Source organism: Aphis gossypii, chromosome 2 (genome assembly GCF_020184175.1).
Source record: "Aphis gossypii isolate Hap1 chromosome 2, ASM2018417v2, whole genome shotgun sequence".
Classification (NCBI taxonomy): domain Eukaryota; kingdom Metazoa; phylum Arthropoda; class Insecta; order Hemiptera; family Aphididae; genus Aphis; species Aphis gossypii.
Window position 1 is genome coordinate 51,653,500 of NC_065531.1, and position 15,701 is coordinate 51,669,200.

At 28.6% G+C, this 15,701-nt stretch overlaps 2 protein-coding genes across 4 annotated transcripts; both read left to right on the plus strand.

Annotated features, from left to right (window-relative positions):
* Positions 1-1,846: 1,846 nt before the first annotated feature.
* LOC114128213 (autophagy-related protein 9A) lies at positions 1,847-6,817 on the plus strand. The gene is made up of 14 exons (XM_027992677.2): positions 1,847-2,025; positions 2,228-2,317; positions 2,398-2,575; positions 3,088-3,316; positions 3,379-3,503; positions 3,584-3,711; positions 4,481-4,665; positions 4,728-4,906; positions 4,976-5,107; positions 5,198-5,351; positions 5,423-5,821; positions 5,889-5,989; positions 6,056-6,184; positions 6,249-6,817. The coding sequence occupies exons 1-14, from the start codon at positions 2,001-2,003 to the stop codon at positions 6,364-6,366; spliced, it is 2,172 nt and encodes a 723-aa protein (XP_027848478.1). The 5' UTR covers positions 1,847-2,000; the 3' UTR covers positions 6,367-6,817.
* A 1,436-nt stretch (positions 6,818-8,253) lies between these two features.
* LOC114128214 (uncharacterized) lies at positions 8,254-15,275 on the plus strand. Of its 3 annotated transcripts, none has more exons than XM_027992678.2 (2): positions 8,254-8,491; positions 13,920-15,275. In XM_027992678.2, the coding sequence occupies exon 2, from the start codon at positions 14,000-14,002 to the stop codon at positions 14,927-14,929; it is 930 nt and encodes a 309-aa protein (XP_027848479.2). In that variant the 5' UTR covers positions 8,254-8,491; positions 13,920-13,999; the 3' UTR covers positions 14,930-15,275. The 3 variants fall into 3 exon arrangements, with proteins under 3 accessions (XP_027848479.2, XP_027848480.2, XP_050057059.1); XM_027992679.2 differs by having other exon boundaries at positions 8,254-8,420; XM_050201102.1 differs by lacking the exon at positions 8,254-8,491 and adding an exon at positions 10,493-10,575.
* Positions 15,276-15,701: the final 426 nt, after the last annotated feature.

Below are 15,701 nucleotides of genomic sequence, written 5' to 3' on the forward strand. Positions count from 1 at the left end.
AATTACCATTATACTAATATAGTAATATAAGTGTTTTATAAATATTAAAATATGTACTAATATAAAAAAATCATGCCCCCCTTCAAAACAAAATCCTAGATTCGCCACTGGTGGTGTATTTAAGATTTATTTGGAGGGGAAGATATGACTAAAATAGTTTTTCTCCCTCAGTCCCTCCACTTGAAATACATGAAGATATACCACCAATTATTATAACTTCATAGGTACCTATTATATATAGGGTTCGGATTTTAAAGCATAATAAGCAACAAAAAAAGCACATTATTGTTTTAAAAATTCAAAAAAGAAGCATATTTATTTTTAAAAATAGCAAAAAAAAAGCATGACCAGATTTTAACACCAATTAGTTATAAAAATGAATAAATAAATTTGAAAAATCAATTTAAATTAACAGAGAATTATTTACCACGTATTTTCCTAAATTTGCAGCAGTGAAACTGACTCTATTGTCCGACACTCCGTCAGAAAATTTAAATTAAACATAGAAAACGAACTATCTACATCTACTAAAGTGATCGGTGCATACTTCATATGTACCAGCTGAGAGGTATTTAGGAATTTAGCGCCCCGCAGGTAAGATCCTTTTTTTTATCACCCAAATTACCTAGCTACCGTATTATATCAAAATGCTCTCAAAAATTTACCACCCGGGGCCCACGTCCCCCGCCCCTCTAAATAAATCACTGGGTACCAGAGGTTTCAAATTATAAGACTAAATCTTAAATTTTTAAACGATCGATATTGATATTATAGTCATATTGACCGTATAATAAATCGATAATCTCATACATTTAATACATTTTAATAAACAATAAGCCGATAAAGAAAACAAGAAAAATCCAACCGCATTCTAGGTTTTTACATTTTTTATTAATTATTTGTTTTCATTACAATAGCATATAATAAATAGGTATATAAAAAAATCCACAGTTCGAATAATTTAAAAAAAAAAACAATAAAAAGGCATTTACAAAGAAAAAGCAAAAAAAAAAATACATATACATGCTTTAAAATCCGAGCCCTAATTATATATTATGTTCATAGTAGGTGAATAAACCTTAAAATTATAATATTTAACATTAAACATATTAAATAATATGAATTGAATAATGAATTATTTATTTATCATTTACAAATCAAACTATAGCCTTCTAGGTTTTTAGCTATTTAGTCAATAGTTTCTTCAACATCCAATCTTATGTTGTTATGAATATAAAGCTTTGTAAGCCCATTCAATCTGGAGTAAAATTCAAACAATTAATAAATACAATAAATATTTCGTTACAGTGAATAGGGAATATTTACCTCTTTCTTAGAATTTCTTAAATATGTTTTTAAAATTTTAATGCCAGCCAATGCAGTGATAAAAGCTAATAAAAAAAGGTCAAGGGTATCTCCCTCATCTCCCCCTTATAAAATTATTCTTAGTATTAGGTATAGTATTTAATTTTAATTTATTCATTTTTTCAATAGTTATAAGGTCTACGATTAATACAGATCATTTTTTTAATCTGTGACCTGTCCACCTGTATAAATACTTGGATCGGCTTGATTAAAGTTTATAAAGGTAAATGTTAAATTGTATAATACATTATTACATAAGTATAATACATTATGTCTATAGTATTGGTATATAATAAATTAACAAATACAGATGTCAGATAGATTATGAAATTACAGCTGGCACTGGAGCGAGGACGGCGACATGACAAATTTGAATTGGTAATAATAGTTATAACGTGGTTTATACCACTATCAGCATGACGATAATATTATCAATGATCAAATGCGCAGTTTTGATTATTTTTAACTAATTTTTCTTACTGTAGTTGTATAGGTATTTACTTGGTAAATATTTAATTCATTTTTATTATGTAGTCGTCTTATTTGATGATCTCGTTCTTAAAGCAATGTGACATTAAATCCATTATTGAATGTAAATAGAAAACGTTGATCTCACATAAACCAAGAGTACCTGCATGTTGAAGATTCTGGAGAACAAAGGTTTTTGAATTAATACTAGTCTATTACACTTTGACCTCCTACCATTATGTCCTTTGTTTTTTCTTTTGCAACGTTCTAAAATAATTTTCATTCTTGTTTATTTGTTAATAATTTTTTCTCAGCGGTTTGGAATAGATTCTATTGTGTGCTATTGTGTGTTATATCATGTTACTATTTTTTACCTGATTATTATTATTTTTAGACATTAAAATGCCTGAAACAGGATATCAAGTTCTTAGTTCTGAAAGAGAAGAAGAAGTTCATTTCCAGTTCACTCCTAATGTAGCTAGAAGTAAGTGTTTTAAAATGTTTATATTTCATCTTAAGGAGAAGTATATAATAACTATATAACTACTTATTAAATTGTTCTAGATCGATGGAATCATATAGAAGACTTGGATACATTTTTTACAAGAATCTATCTTTACCACCAAAGACATGGATTTATTTGTCTTATTCTTCAATCGACATTAGATCTTTTGCAAGTGATATTCCTATTGGTGTTTTCTCTATTTCTGTTTTATTGCATTGACTATCCAGTACTTTTCAGGTATAATTTTTTGTACATTAGTTACTACATTGACAATTATTTAAATATTATATCAAATAAGTCTATTATGATGAATTTCTTTTTTATTTAAAATATTTATTAACTTCTCTATTATATCAATAAGTTATACAATTTTAGGTTTTATATTTATACTGCTAGTGTAAGCCATAAATTTAAATTATATTTTTGTATGGCAATTATAATAATTACAAACCAAAATCTACAAAACCTTTATTTGATTACAATACTCATTGCGCTCTAATATTATGATTTATGATACAAAATTTAATTTAATTTTCCCATAAAAAATTAATCATGATTTAATTCTAAAAATCTTACCTCCTTAAATTTAATTATTTTTGGTATCTGTTATTAATCTATTAAATTTAAATGTTTATAATTAAAAGGACAATTTTATAAATGTTATGATTACTTTTAAAAGGTTAAACAAAAAGATACCAATTTAATACAATTCTATTTATTACTAATTTTAAGTTTAATTCAATATTTAGAGACAAACCAGCAGATTCAAACAGAGTAATAAATGGTACTGATAAAGTACGTTTATCTGATGTTTTTCTGCCTGCATCAAAATGTACTAGCAAGTTTACAATTTTCACATATCTATACATGATACCACTATTAATATTTGCTCTTTTCCGCCTTATGAAAGTGTTCAATGTGGCTTATCATTATGCTGATATCAAAGCATTTTATAATGTTGCTCTCCGTATACCCGATGTGAGCTAATTAAGATGGTATTTTTTAGAATATTTAAAAAAATTAAAATAATTATATTTTAGAAAGAGTTACAAAACTTCACTTGGCGAGAAATTATCCATAAAGTAATAGAAGCACAAAAAGAACAAAATATGTGTATACATAAACTTGATCTTACAGAACTTGACATTTATCAACGTATTTTAAGGTGACAAACATATTTTTAGTATTTTTTAAAATAATTTAATGTTATACCTATCTAATTTTTTTTTATTATTATTTGGTTAGAACAAAAAACTACTTAATAGCTCTTGTGAATAAATCTGTGCTTCCTACTCATTTCAACATACCATTTCTTGGTGATGTTATCTATTTTTCACATGGAATGAAGTACAACTTAAATTTGTTACTTTTCTGTAAGTAATAAAATAAAATAAATTTGTATGAATAGTTTAAACAATGCTATATTCTATTTTGTTATACTAAGTTTAGATTTATGTAATATACTTGTATATTATAAAATAGTAAGTAGGTATATTGTATATAATATATATATATATAGTATATAGATTCTTAAATTAGTTATATGATAAAACTCTTTGTCTTGGTTTAATGAATAAAATAGTTTACCATATGTATACTATTCTTAAATCTTTAATTCGTTTTTTTATGTTTCATATACATTTATTTTAATGTATTTTCAAGTATGCAGTGGTGTATTTTCAAAAATTTTCTGGGGGGGGGGTCCACAATTTATACATAATTAAGTAATTTATATTAACTATGATAACTATATACCTATTGCCTTTATCACATATTATGTTTAACCGTAACTTGGAAATCGTCGTCAGAATACACACAATATCAATTTCTATGCTTATTACTTAACTATACTGCAGGAATATGTATCGGTTTTTTTTCCTCTGGGGGGGGGGTCCAGTACCCCTGGACCACCCCCGTAAATACGCCACTGCAAGTACATACATTACATTTTTATCATAATAATTTTTTGGTTCTCACTTTTTTAAGCAAAATATCCTATATATAAATTGTATATTTTGAAGATCTAAATGTTTTATTTAATTATAAATCATTATGAGAGGTAAGACAGAAGGTACTCCAAATTATATAAAAAAAATTATCTTTGAAAATATATAAATATTTGAATAACAATATTGATTTTAGGGGGTCCGTGGTCACCATTTGAAAATAATTGGCATCTTAAACCAGAATATAAACAAGCTGGAAAGCGTTTGGAGTTGGCGCAGTCAATGCGTAAAACTATTAGTTGGATTGCTTTAATTAATGTATTATTGTCTCCAGTAATTTTTACTTGGCAATTAATTTACAAATTGTGTGACAATGCTCAAGTAAGATATTATATAGTTTAAAAATATTAGTCTTAATGGTTTAAATTTTTTATATTAATTAGATGGTAAAAAATGAACCAAGCGTACTTAGTATACGCATGTGGTCCTTATATTCAAAAATATATTTGCGTCACTTCAATGAACTTGACCATGAGCTCAGTGCTCGACTTAGTCGTGCGTATGTGCCTGCAGCTAAATATTTACAAAGTTTTGCAGCACCTGTTAGCGTTATAATTGCAAAGTATGGTTAAATTCCAAATTAAATTATTAACATATTAAAAAATACATAATAACTGATTTGAATTTTCAGGAATACAATGTTTTTCACAAGTGCTATTATGGTACCAATACTTGCACTAACTGTTTATGATGACAGCATTTTATCAATTGAACACATGATAACTATATTAAGTGGATTATCACTATTATTTTTTATTTGTCGGTTAGTTAAAACTTATAAACCATATTGTATCATATTATTATCATAGTTAATAATTTAATTTGTATTAAATAATGGGTTTTACGATTTTAGAAGTCTTGTTGATGATGATAAGGAAATAGTTTGCCAAGAATCATTAATGACTGCTATATTGACTGAAGTTCATTATCTACCCGATTCATGGGTTGGGAAAGCACATACACAACAAGTCAGTAATCAGTTTTCCCAAATTTTTCCATTCAAAGCTGTAAGTGCGGTGAAATAAAAAAATATATATATATAAGCAAATAAAGTATATACAACATATTTTATTTTCAGAATTATTTATTTAACGAATTAATATCCCCACTAGTCACACCATTTATACTGTTTTTCTGGCTTCGTCCCAGATCTTTAGAAATTGTAGATTTTTATCGTAACTATACTGCCGAAGTAGCAGGAGTCGGTGATGTATGTGCTTTTTCTATGATGAATTTACGTAAAAATGGTAACCCTGCATGGCGTTCTCCTGGTCCTTCTTCACCAGGAACCCCTACAGCAAAATTGCCTCAAGTAGATCAGGCTGAAGATGGAAAAGTGGAAATGTCTCTTCTCAGTTTCTCTGTACGCAACCCTACATGGGATCCAGTTGATATTGAAGCTAAAGAGTTTGTAGATGAAATAATTGCTAAGACTCGTCAAAAATATTCATCCACAAACAATTCTATAATAAACCCAGTAATTTTTTAATTAATTAAATATAATTATTGATTACACAGTACATTTTATAAATTAATCTTTTTAGTTTCAACATCATGATATGATTGGTAGTACATTACATATTGCAGAAATACCTTCTTGTTTAATTGGGCTTGACCAGAGCACACGACTACTGCATAAAGAAGGGTATGTTTTTTTTTTTTTTTAATTCAATAATAATTTTATTTCTATAATAATTTTTTGATTATATAGTTTAACTGGTCGTCCAAACCGAATCAATAGTAGTTCTGTAATGCACTCATCAATATTTTCTACATCTGACTATTTAACTTCAATAGAAGTAAACCAAAGTGCATTGCTTTTACATAGCATTCATAGAAAGTAATCATACATTTATTAAATTATTATATAAATAATTATATTCACATCTGTTGTGCTCTTTTAGACAACTTGAAGAACGAGGCAATCATGCAAGCACTTCAGTTTCTCAATCTGTTCTTAAAACCAACACCAATTTACAAGAACGAACTCCATTGCTGAAACCAAGTGCAAGGATTATCTGATTTTTATGACTTAATAAGAGCCTCAAAACTACTGTGATATTAATTAAGGTGTAGTTATACTCTTTTCCAATATTTTTGAGATTATATTCAATATTTCAAGGAACTGTTTTTATTGGTATGACTATTTTTAAGAAACAGATTTTATTGTGTGACACTAAAAAGTTTTTTTACAATAAGCTATTGTAATTGTTTTTTTTTTTTACTATTATAAAAATGTCATAAATTTTAATCCTGATTTTGCCCAATTGTTATAATTGAAATATAAACGCAATATAGTTTTCATGTTAAATAATCGCTTAATCTGGAATAAAAATAAGTCAAAACTTGAATCATTTAGTGATTATGATTATGATTATCTCAATATTTTTTTTAGGGTTAATATACTTTTACTCTCAAAATCCTGTAATCATTATGTTACTAACATGTAATTAAAAAATTTGAATATTTCAATTTTTAAGAAGTTATTTTTTAATATCAAAAAATGTGCACTGGCCATTCTCAAGTAGATTTAACGACAAATTCAAATTTGTTTTTGGAAATCTTATCGCTTTACTGTATCAATTGGTATGTTGGACAAAAAATATGTCTGAATATTATGTTGCGTGTGTGTTAGACAAAGACAGGAAATCACCGTCACCAATCCTTTAATCTTTTTTTCTCCACTTCTCACTCTGAATTATATTGCTTAATATATATTATATCAGCCCTTGTCCTATACTTTCTACTAGTATTTCTCCACAACTTTACTCGAGTCAAATTATTTTCTTGTCATTCTGTATTTTATCTATTTCTATTCTGGTATTCCCCCTACCTTTATCTCTTTTCTTTTAAATTTGTTTTCATACTTCATAGCCACTTTCATTGCCTCGTAAGTCACTACTTTTGATAATAAGGCTAAAATATCTAAATCTATTCTTCCTGATTTTGTTTATAATTAATACTACTATTATTACTTTTACTCCAATAAAAATAATTTTATTCTATCTCTCATTCTCTCTTTACATTACACGCCTTCGTCTTAAAATTCACAATCTCATATCTGCAATACACTCATTCTCTGATCTGTATTTGCATACAGTTAACAATCCCATTATATTTGTAAAAAAAAATTGTTTAAAAAATCTAAATTATTAGGTTTTTAAGAAAAAGCTGGGAATTATGTAATTCTAGCTTTTTTTTGAAAATAATTTTGCCAAGGAAAATCGTGTAAATTTAAAAACTAGCTAGGTTTTCACGTTCACGGTAACGACGTTAGCATGCTTTATAAGTTTATATTCGAAAAAAAAATAAATTTGGAACTGGTGAGACTTGCAATTGCTGCCTACTGGCCGTACTCATTAACAACGTATTTTTAATTTTACATAATTTTAAATGGGAAGGTTTGTCATACAAATTTTAAAATTAAGCTTGCGTGTTAGTTATAATATCTTATCGGGGTTATAATTTAATTTTTCTAAGTTTTTAGTTGTATTAATTATAAAGCTGTAACAAGTATTACATGTCAATTGCCTTACATCAATTTATTTCGTTAGTCGGCGCAGAATATGAACAAAAATAATTTAGTTTTGTAAACCGTTAATTAATAGTTTGATATCTCTAAATTTTGATAGCATAGATAATAGCAGGGGTACGACTACAGAATATATATATATCTATATGTGTATGTATATGGTACAACTAAGGTGGATTACACGGACTAAGATATATCTTAGTCCGTGGTGGATAATATCTACCTTGAATATACGAGTTCCTTATATAGTTAATATAGTTCAATGGGTACGACAGATAATTTATTATCCATATCTATAGATACGACACTCTATCTTTCTGTGTTAAATAAATGAGTGGCCTTGGGGCTGGCTAAGTTTTGATAAGAAATTAAACAGTTTTGATTATTGATAACAAAGTAATTTATTTTCATGATTTTGATTCTTACATTTATAAAGTACTTATATACTAATATTATTTATCTGTATAATTACAAGTTTGACGATATTTGAATTTTTCTACGACCTTTAATTGATGTGGTGCTGTGATGACATTTATTTACATGTGTAAGTGTACTGAAACTGTTTAATCTTGTAAAAAAGTTTACTAAAAATTAAATTGGAAAACTATCACATGGGTGAGTATAAAGATATGATTAATCATTTTATCTTTTAAATTATGCCCTACGTGTTCCTCTAGAATAAATTGTTTGAAAAATGTATAATAAAAAAAAATGGGGCCAGCGAAATTAGAAGTGTGATCGTCACGCACCTAGTGGCCGTTTTCGTTAAAATCAGCTGTAAGAGTTTTATTACCTTTTTTTACAAATGTACATTCTATATGTATTTTATGCGAGGAAGGCATTTATAGAAACCCTGAAGGAAATTGGTCACACTTCTAATTTCGCTGGCAGCCCTATAAATACGTCCAACTGAAAAATATTTGTTCTTTGATAATAGGTTAGGTTAGGTTAAGTCACGGATTAAGTTATATAAGACTGCACCACGACACCCAGGCCTACTCTTCAAACTAAAATTCTTCATGTCCGCTCCGTATTACCTACTAATTAAATCTTATCTAAACCAAAGAACATACGTCATAAAAATTAACGGCACCATTTCTAACTCTCAAATAGCAACTGCTGGTGTACCTCAAGGCAGTGAAATAGCTCCTTTCCTATTTAAAACACTCTACTTGGTACTTTTGCGGATGTCACTGCTATTCTTGCTGTCCCATCCAAGCTGCTCAAAAACCCCAAAACCAATCAACTGAGTGAAAAAACTTGGTTTCACGACTGGAAAATTCAAGTCAATCCATCAAAATCCTCTCAAATTACCTTTACACTTCGATCCTTGGAATGTCCCCTAACTTTTATCGGTAATGCACAAATTTCATCTTCCACACAAACCAAATATTTGGGTTTAATTCTTAACAAACATCTTACATGGGGTCCCCACTTAAAAAACAAGCGTAAAGCTCTCAATTCGAGACTTCACCTCCTTAAACTCTTACTCCGTTTAAATCTCTCATTAAAAAAATAATATATATGGTTCTTCTAAGATCTATGTGGTACTATGGTATTCAAATTTGGAGCTCAGCCAAACCGTCATATGTCAGAACAATATAGGCATTCCAGTCTATATGTCAACGATTATTATCAGGTGCCTTTTGGTTTATCATCAATAACTCACTTAATAAAGACATCTGCATTCCAACCTTAAAAAATCTTGCCAAGATCACCTACAAAAAATCACACAAAGCATACAGTACTCACTCAAATTCTATAATCAAGCAACTATCATCCAAAGAAATTTTAGGTAATCCACCCAGGTGCCTGCAAAGGAACCTAACCTACTCTCTCCTTAAAATTCACTTTCCACGGGGTGCCACCACTGTGTGACTTCCCTTCCTGGCAATCAAATCCATCCAATTTACTTATTGTATAACATGTAAATACAGATTGTAAATCTATAAATTTTGTTTCAATAGAAAAAAAAATATGGACTAAACACAGAGCCTTATTAGCACTGAACTCTAAGTCTACTCAGTTCAGTGCTCATCAGCCGGTTAGACAATGTTATGCATTACTCCATGAAGATTAAAATAATATAGTCTGTATGCAATATTTTAGTTCATGGGTTATAAACTAAATATTAAAATATATTTTTATATTTTAATATTTCTAATATAAGATAATAAAATATTAGTACATAACATCTATAATAGGTACTAAATTAAGTAATATTTTGATTTAATTATCATAATTCATAAGGTCAAATTGCTAAATATAGCAATAGCCATGATTGCATTCATTGTATTTATTTGGGTACCAATTATTGATGGGGAAAAAATTAAATGTACACATATTCTCATGTATGAATGTGTAACTTTACGAGCTATACAATTTATTATGAGTCATGGTTCGAAATAATGCATATATTTTACAAAAAACGCAAAACACGTGAATAATCCCTATACTACGCAACCTTAGCTTAGCGCTCTATGGCCGTTAAATCGTGCGACACATTTTGGTACTTTATCATAAGCGGAGTTTGATCATAGATAATAAAGATTATTTATATCTTTTATCTATGCGTTTAGTTTCTTTATTTTAATCTTCATGGTATCACGTATGTTTATCTTATAATAATTGTTTGTAGAGAAAATAGATGATCCATAGTTCAATCAATTAAATAGAATTAACTGCTTAAGACATGAGAGGTAATTTTAATATTTAACAAAATACAACAGATACAATACATTACAAGTAAAACATATTAACGAGTAATAACGACAATAACGTGTCGACTAGTAATATGAAATATAATTAAGGTTAGGTACACTCAATTATTTATAGTCATGTCTAAATGGTCATGGAACAAACACTAAAATTCTAAAACATTGCAGTTCCTCCAGACTTAATTAAAGAATAACTTATTATCAAGGTTGAGATTTTTTAGCATATTTTTTGAGATGCTTAAAAAACAGCAGAGTAAGCTAAAAATTTGTTTCGTGACATTTTTGAGACTTTTTTGCATTTTTACCTGTTATTGAATTGAAATCGCTTATTTCATGAAATTATATTTTAGCAAAACGTTATTTTAGAATTTTGTCAATTGAATTTTCAAGTAAATACTAAATTGTAAATGTACGTTTAGTTGTATAGATTAAGTAAACAGGCCGATTACGCTGATGCAACGCCATATGCCCATATTATAATTACAGCAATAATATATAGGTAGATATTAGATAATATAATATACTATTACGATAATTTTGTACTAAGTATTTGATTCTAATTTTTGTTATCTGCTGATTTTGTTGCGGTTTTTTGTCGATTCCTACTATAAGATTTTTATTTTTTTTTTACATATTTTGTTGTTTTTATTGAATATCTAGTAATATTTAAGATCATATTATTATAGAGAATATTTATACAATTTTAATAACTATAAAATCCTAACCCTACTAATTATTTAAAATACCTTATAAAATATTTATTCAAACAATTACAAAAAAGTAAATAAAGTAATAAAATATAGATAAACAAAAATCTTATTAATTAATAATCATGACAATTCAAAATAGTTATATTAAAATAACAAAATATTTTACAAATTAAGTTTAATTAATGGAAATATTATACACGCTTTACGCTTAGGTCTTTTAGTAGGTACTAACACAATTATTATTCTTATCCCAAGTTGACACACTTTCCTCTTGAAGTTTTGAGAAATTAACACATTCTTAACTCTTCAACTACCTTCAATTTTTTCTTAATTATCTTTTTTTGCTTCAAATTAACGTTTTGATCTGTATTCACCTCTTTGTCTCCAATTAACCCACAATCTATCATCTGATTCACATGTATCTTCCAAATTCTACTATCAACTCGTCTCAAATCATAAGTATCAGGAGCTAATTTCTGTGTTATAACTGTGTGTACCCATTCATCACCTCCAATATAATTTCTACATATTACTAAATTACCAACAATATACTATATATATATACACACCTAGTGTTATATGTCTGTAGATATGCATACATTTATTATCGGAATTGGTAAATTGAGTCCTAAATGACCCTAACTCGGTAAATTGAGTCCCGGGGAAAAACAGTAGTAGCATGAACTCTATAAAAAGAAATTTCATTATTATCAAAGACCTGATTTTAAAATTAAAAATATGCAAGCAAACATGCGCTAAAAATAGTCAAAAATGCAAGAGATAGATGCAAAACATGCAGGATAAAATTTCAATTTTTATTACATTTTATATTTGATTTTAATTTTGCAGTAAAAATTATTTATTAGCTTTATTAAAATTTTCATAAATAAAAAGTAAGATGTATAACATAACAAATATGTAATACAAAAATGTAATTTGTTAAATTGTAATTTGATTTTTAATCATTGATGATATATTGGTATAAATAGGAAAAAAGTACAAAAAATGTAATGTAGTATGTTAATAATTGGAAAAACAATAACCTAACCTAGTTTTAACGTCTGAATATTCTTTGAGACGTGAAATATTTGATATTAATATTATATAAACGTACCTGTGATCTGTTTTTTTTGCTCAACACCTTTTGGGATCGTTAGGTGTATATTTATACGGTTTTTTTGTTAAAATATGCAAAAATATGCAAAAATATACAAAACATGCACTAACGTCAGAATATGCAAAAATATGCACTATAAAATTTTGATATTTAATCAATTTCTTTTATGATTTGTGGACACTCATTGACTGCATGTACTTATATGATTTTGAAAATCTTAAATCGCAATATGCATTTTATGCAAAATTCATTATCTAAGATTAAAATAATCAAAATAATATAATATCCTTATAAATAACTCAACATTCGTCAAAATATTTACTTACCACTAATTTTTTCCCGGAACTCAATATAACTTACCTACTACCTGTTTTTTCCCAGGACTCAATTTATCTAGCCCCTTTATTAGGTATCACTGTTCATAAAAAATCTTTACATTTTGCAAAATAAGTTCTTACAACTAAAACCTTTCTATGAACCTCTTTATTATACTTTATGTTATACATTTTATTGACTCGACATCCGTCTATGCATGGCACATATTGCATACGAGTATAATCATTATATGTATGTACTACGTTGATTAAGATTCTAAAAAACATCCACACACTTTTTATTAATTTTTTTATAAATTAATTTATCAAAGATTTTTTTTAGAACTTAAAAATCATAACGGAGCGTGTATGAATAGTGCATTTTTAAAAAAAGTTTAAAATCTTACATTAAAATAAATAATCTGTACACACGATATAAATATAGCCATGTAGGTACCTGACATAAATTCAATTGATATCTTGTTTATTTACAAGATGTATTCTACTTTTATCTTTGTTTAATTAATGCCATTTCTTGAAATTTTGCTGATGAAAATATTTCCCCTTTTATATTACAATTTATAAGGGTATAATAATTAAATAATATGTTTAAAACATACCTTTACTGGATTTATTACTGGAAAACATACGTGATGTTGCTGCAAATATAGTATACCTATATGCTTAAAGTGTAGCAAGTGTTTACAATTATATGAAAAATTAAATAGTACCAAAAAGCTATACATTTCAAAATTTAATTTGTCTGTTTTACCTACTGTGGATTTTCCATACTTTTTTTCCTAGGTAAAGTTATTATAACGCACTAACGTACGCATAATGTATATACTATATATTACTTATTGCTAGTATCGGTCCATGTTCTATAAAAGTATGTTGGTAAATATAAAAGTTTTAAATTTATCATCGACTTAAGCTTGTTTTTGACATAGACACACATGAGAATGTTTTTTGCGATTAACACATTATTAACCATGTTGTAGGCTGTAATACACACATGATAAAAAAAACGTGAAGTTCGATTTACATTACATTATATTAATACAAATTCATATTTTTTGTAGGCTTATACAATTTTAGAATTAGTATATTTTATATTGAAAAATCAATATAATAATAATCAGTAATATCTTTATGCGCTTTATGTATTATTAATATATATCGCAGGCACGAAGGATCAGTTTGAAAGTAAATGGTGAAAAAGACAATCGCTAGCTCAGAGCACATCATAACAATATTATATTATAATGATGGATGAAGATCAATTGTCCATAGATGTACTACCCGACGAGATTTTGCTCAACATATTCCGAATGCTGTCCGCGAAAGAGTTCGTCGTGTACATGCCACTCGTCTGCGAAAAATGGTCGCGAATAATCGCGTCAGACTCATGTACACTACAGCGGATAGGAATGTACCACGAGAACCGTACCGGAACCGTCGAGTTCTTCTACTTCCGGGATGAACGCAAACGGTCGGAGATGTTCCACTGGCCAATCGACGATTTTGTACAGTTGTTGCTGCAGGCGTCCAAGGAGAATCTTAAATCATGGCCGGTGGTTTACGAGGACGTGTTCTACGCGTGCACTCGGTACGCGGAGATCTACAAGCACATTGCCACGCTGGTGATCTCGTCTCCTCTATCCGTGTACGCTACCCAAGGGTTTACGTATGTCGACGGTCTGACCATGTTAGTGTTTCACGGCGTCAAGTTCCGGGAGCAAGACCAGTACACGCTCGCCGAATTGGGCGCTGTGTACGCCAACGTGCTGGACGTGATATATGTTAAATGTTCGATAGATCCGCGCTTCGATTTAAAGTTTCTGCACAGCGGATTTAGGTGTCTGCGGCGGTTCCGGGCCGACCACTACTCCCTCAACATTCATTTCTTGGAGTACCTGTTGCACACTCACCGCCAGACCCTGGAAACGGTCGAGCTGCGTGACTGCAAGGTGACCGGTGATCAGTGGATAAACGTCTTGTCGCAGAGGCTCCGCGGACGGACGATCAACCGCTTGACCATGCGCAGTCCGTATTTCACGGCCAAGCGCGTGGAACAGTTTATGGCCACTACCGACTTGGTCCTGCCTGATGATAAATCCAATGTGATCATTGATAATAATCGAATAGGTAGCAGGATCGAGTTTTTCATTAACATCGATCCCATTATAATATGATGATATCGTTAATCAAGTTGTTCGAAACAAATGATACAAACTAGAGTAAAAAATAAAATAAAAATCCAGTCTTCGTTCTCGAGCCACGAGTAAGTATAAGAAATAAACGATATATTATATTATGCTTCAAATTTCCGTGCACTTTGCGGTTATTTATGCCATTAATTATTACTTCAAACAATAAATAGTAACATCAAAAAAAAAAATAATAAGTAATAAATTTGTGATATTTTTATATTTTATTTTAAGACTTAAGTTCATGGGTTTAAGTTAAGTGTTAGTTATAAATGGAAAATGTAAAATTATAATATTTTATGAATAATTAAATAATCATTATGCATTTATATTTATTGCATTATATTTTTCCATTGTCAATTTAATTGTGGTATTACAGTAGTGGTATGAACGATGCGCAACTGTATTACAAAAACATCAAAATTGTTTTATGAACAATAGACAATAATGATGAACAAACAATGTACGACATTTGGGATCCAACTAGCCATTAGTTTATTATCTGTAACAGTGTAATGATCCTGGATTCTCTCCATGTCTGAGCTTCAACTCAATGGATCGTTAAAATCTATAATTACATTATAATAAAGGATATCTGGCATGAAAACATTCTGCAAACTCTACTTTATGTTTTTATAATATAAAGTCGTTCATCAAGTATGCTAACGTCTATTTTTTTATTAATAATTATTTATTCAAATATGATTATTGGAATTTTTAAATATAGTAGATAATAAGTATATTAGTAATCATCATA

Excerpts from the sequence above, each read along its gene's own strand:
- LOC114128213 (XM_027992677.2), top strand. The coding sequence starts at position 2,001 with ATGTTGAAGATTCTGGAGAACAAAG. Across the intron at positions 2,026-2,227 it reads GAAGATTCTGGAGAACAAAG|ACATTAAAATGCCTGAAACA; the intron begins GTTTTTGAATTA and ends TATTATTTTTAG. Across the intron at positions 5,990-6,055 it reads CGACTACTGCATAAAGAAGG|TTTAACTGGTCGTCCAAACC; the intron begins GTATGTTTTTTT and ends TTGATTATATAG.
- LOC114128214 (XM_027992678.2), top strand. The coding sequence starts at position 14,000 with ATGATGGATGAAGATCAATTGTCCATAGATGTACTACCCGACGAGATT.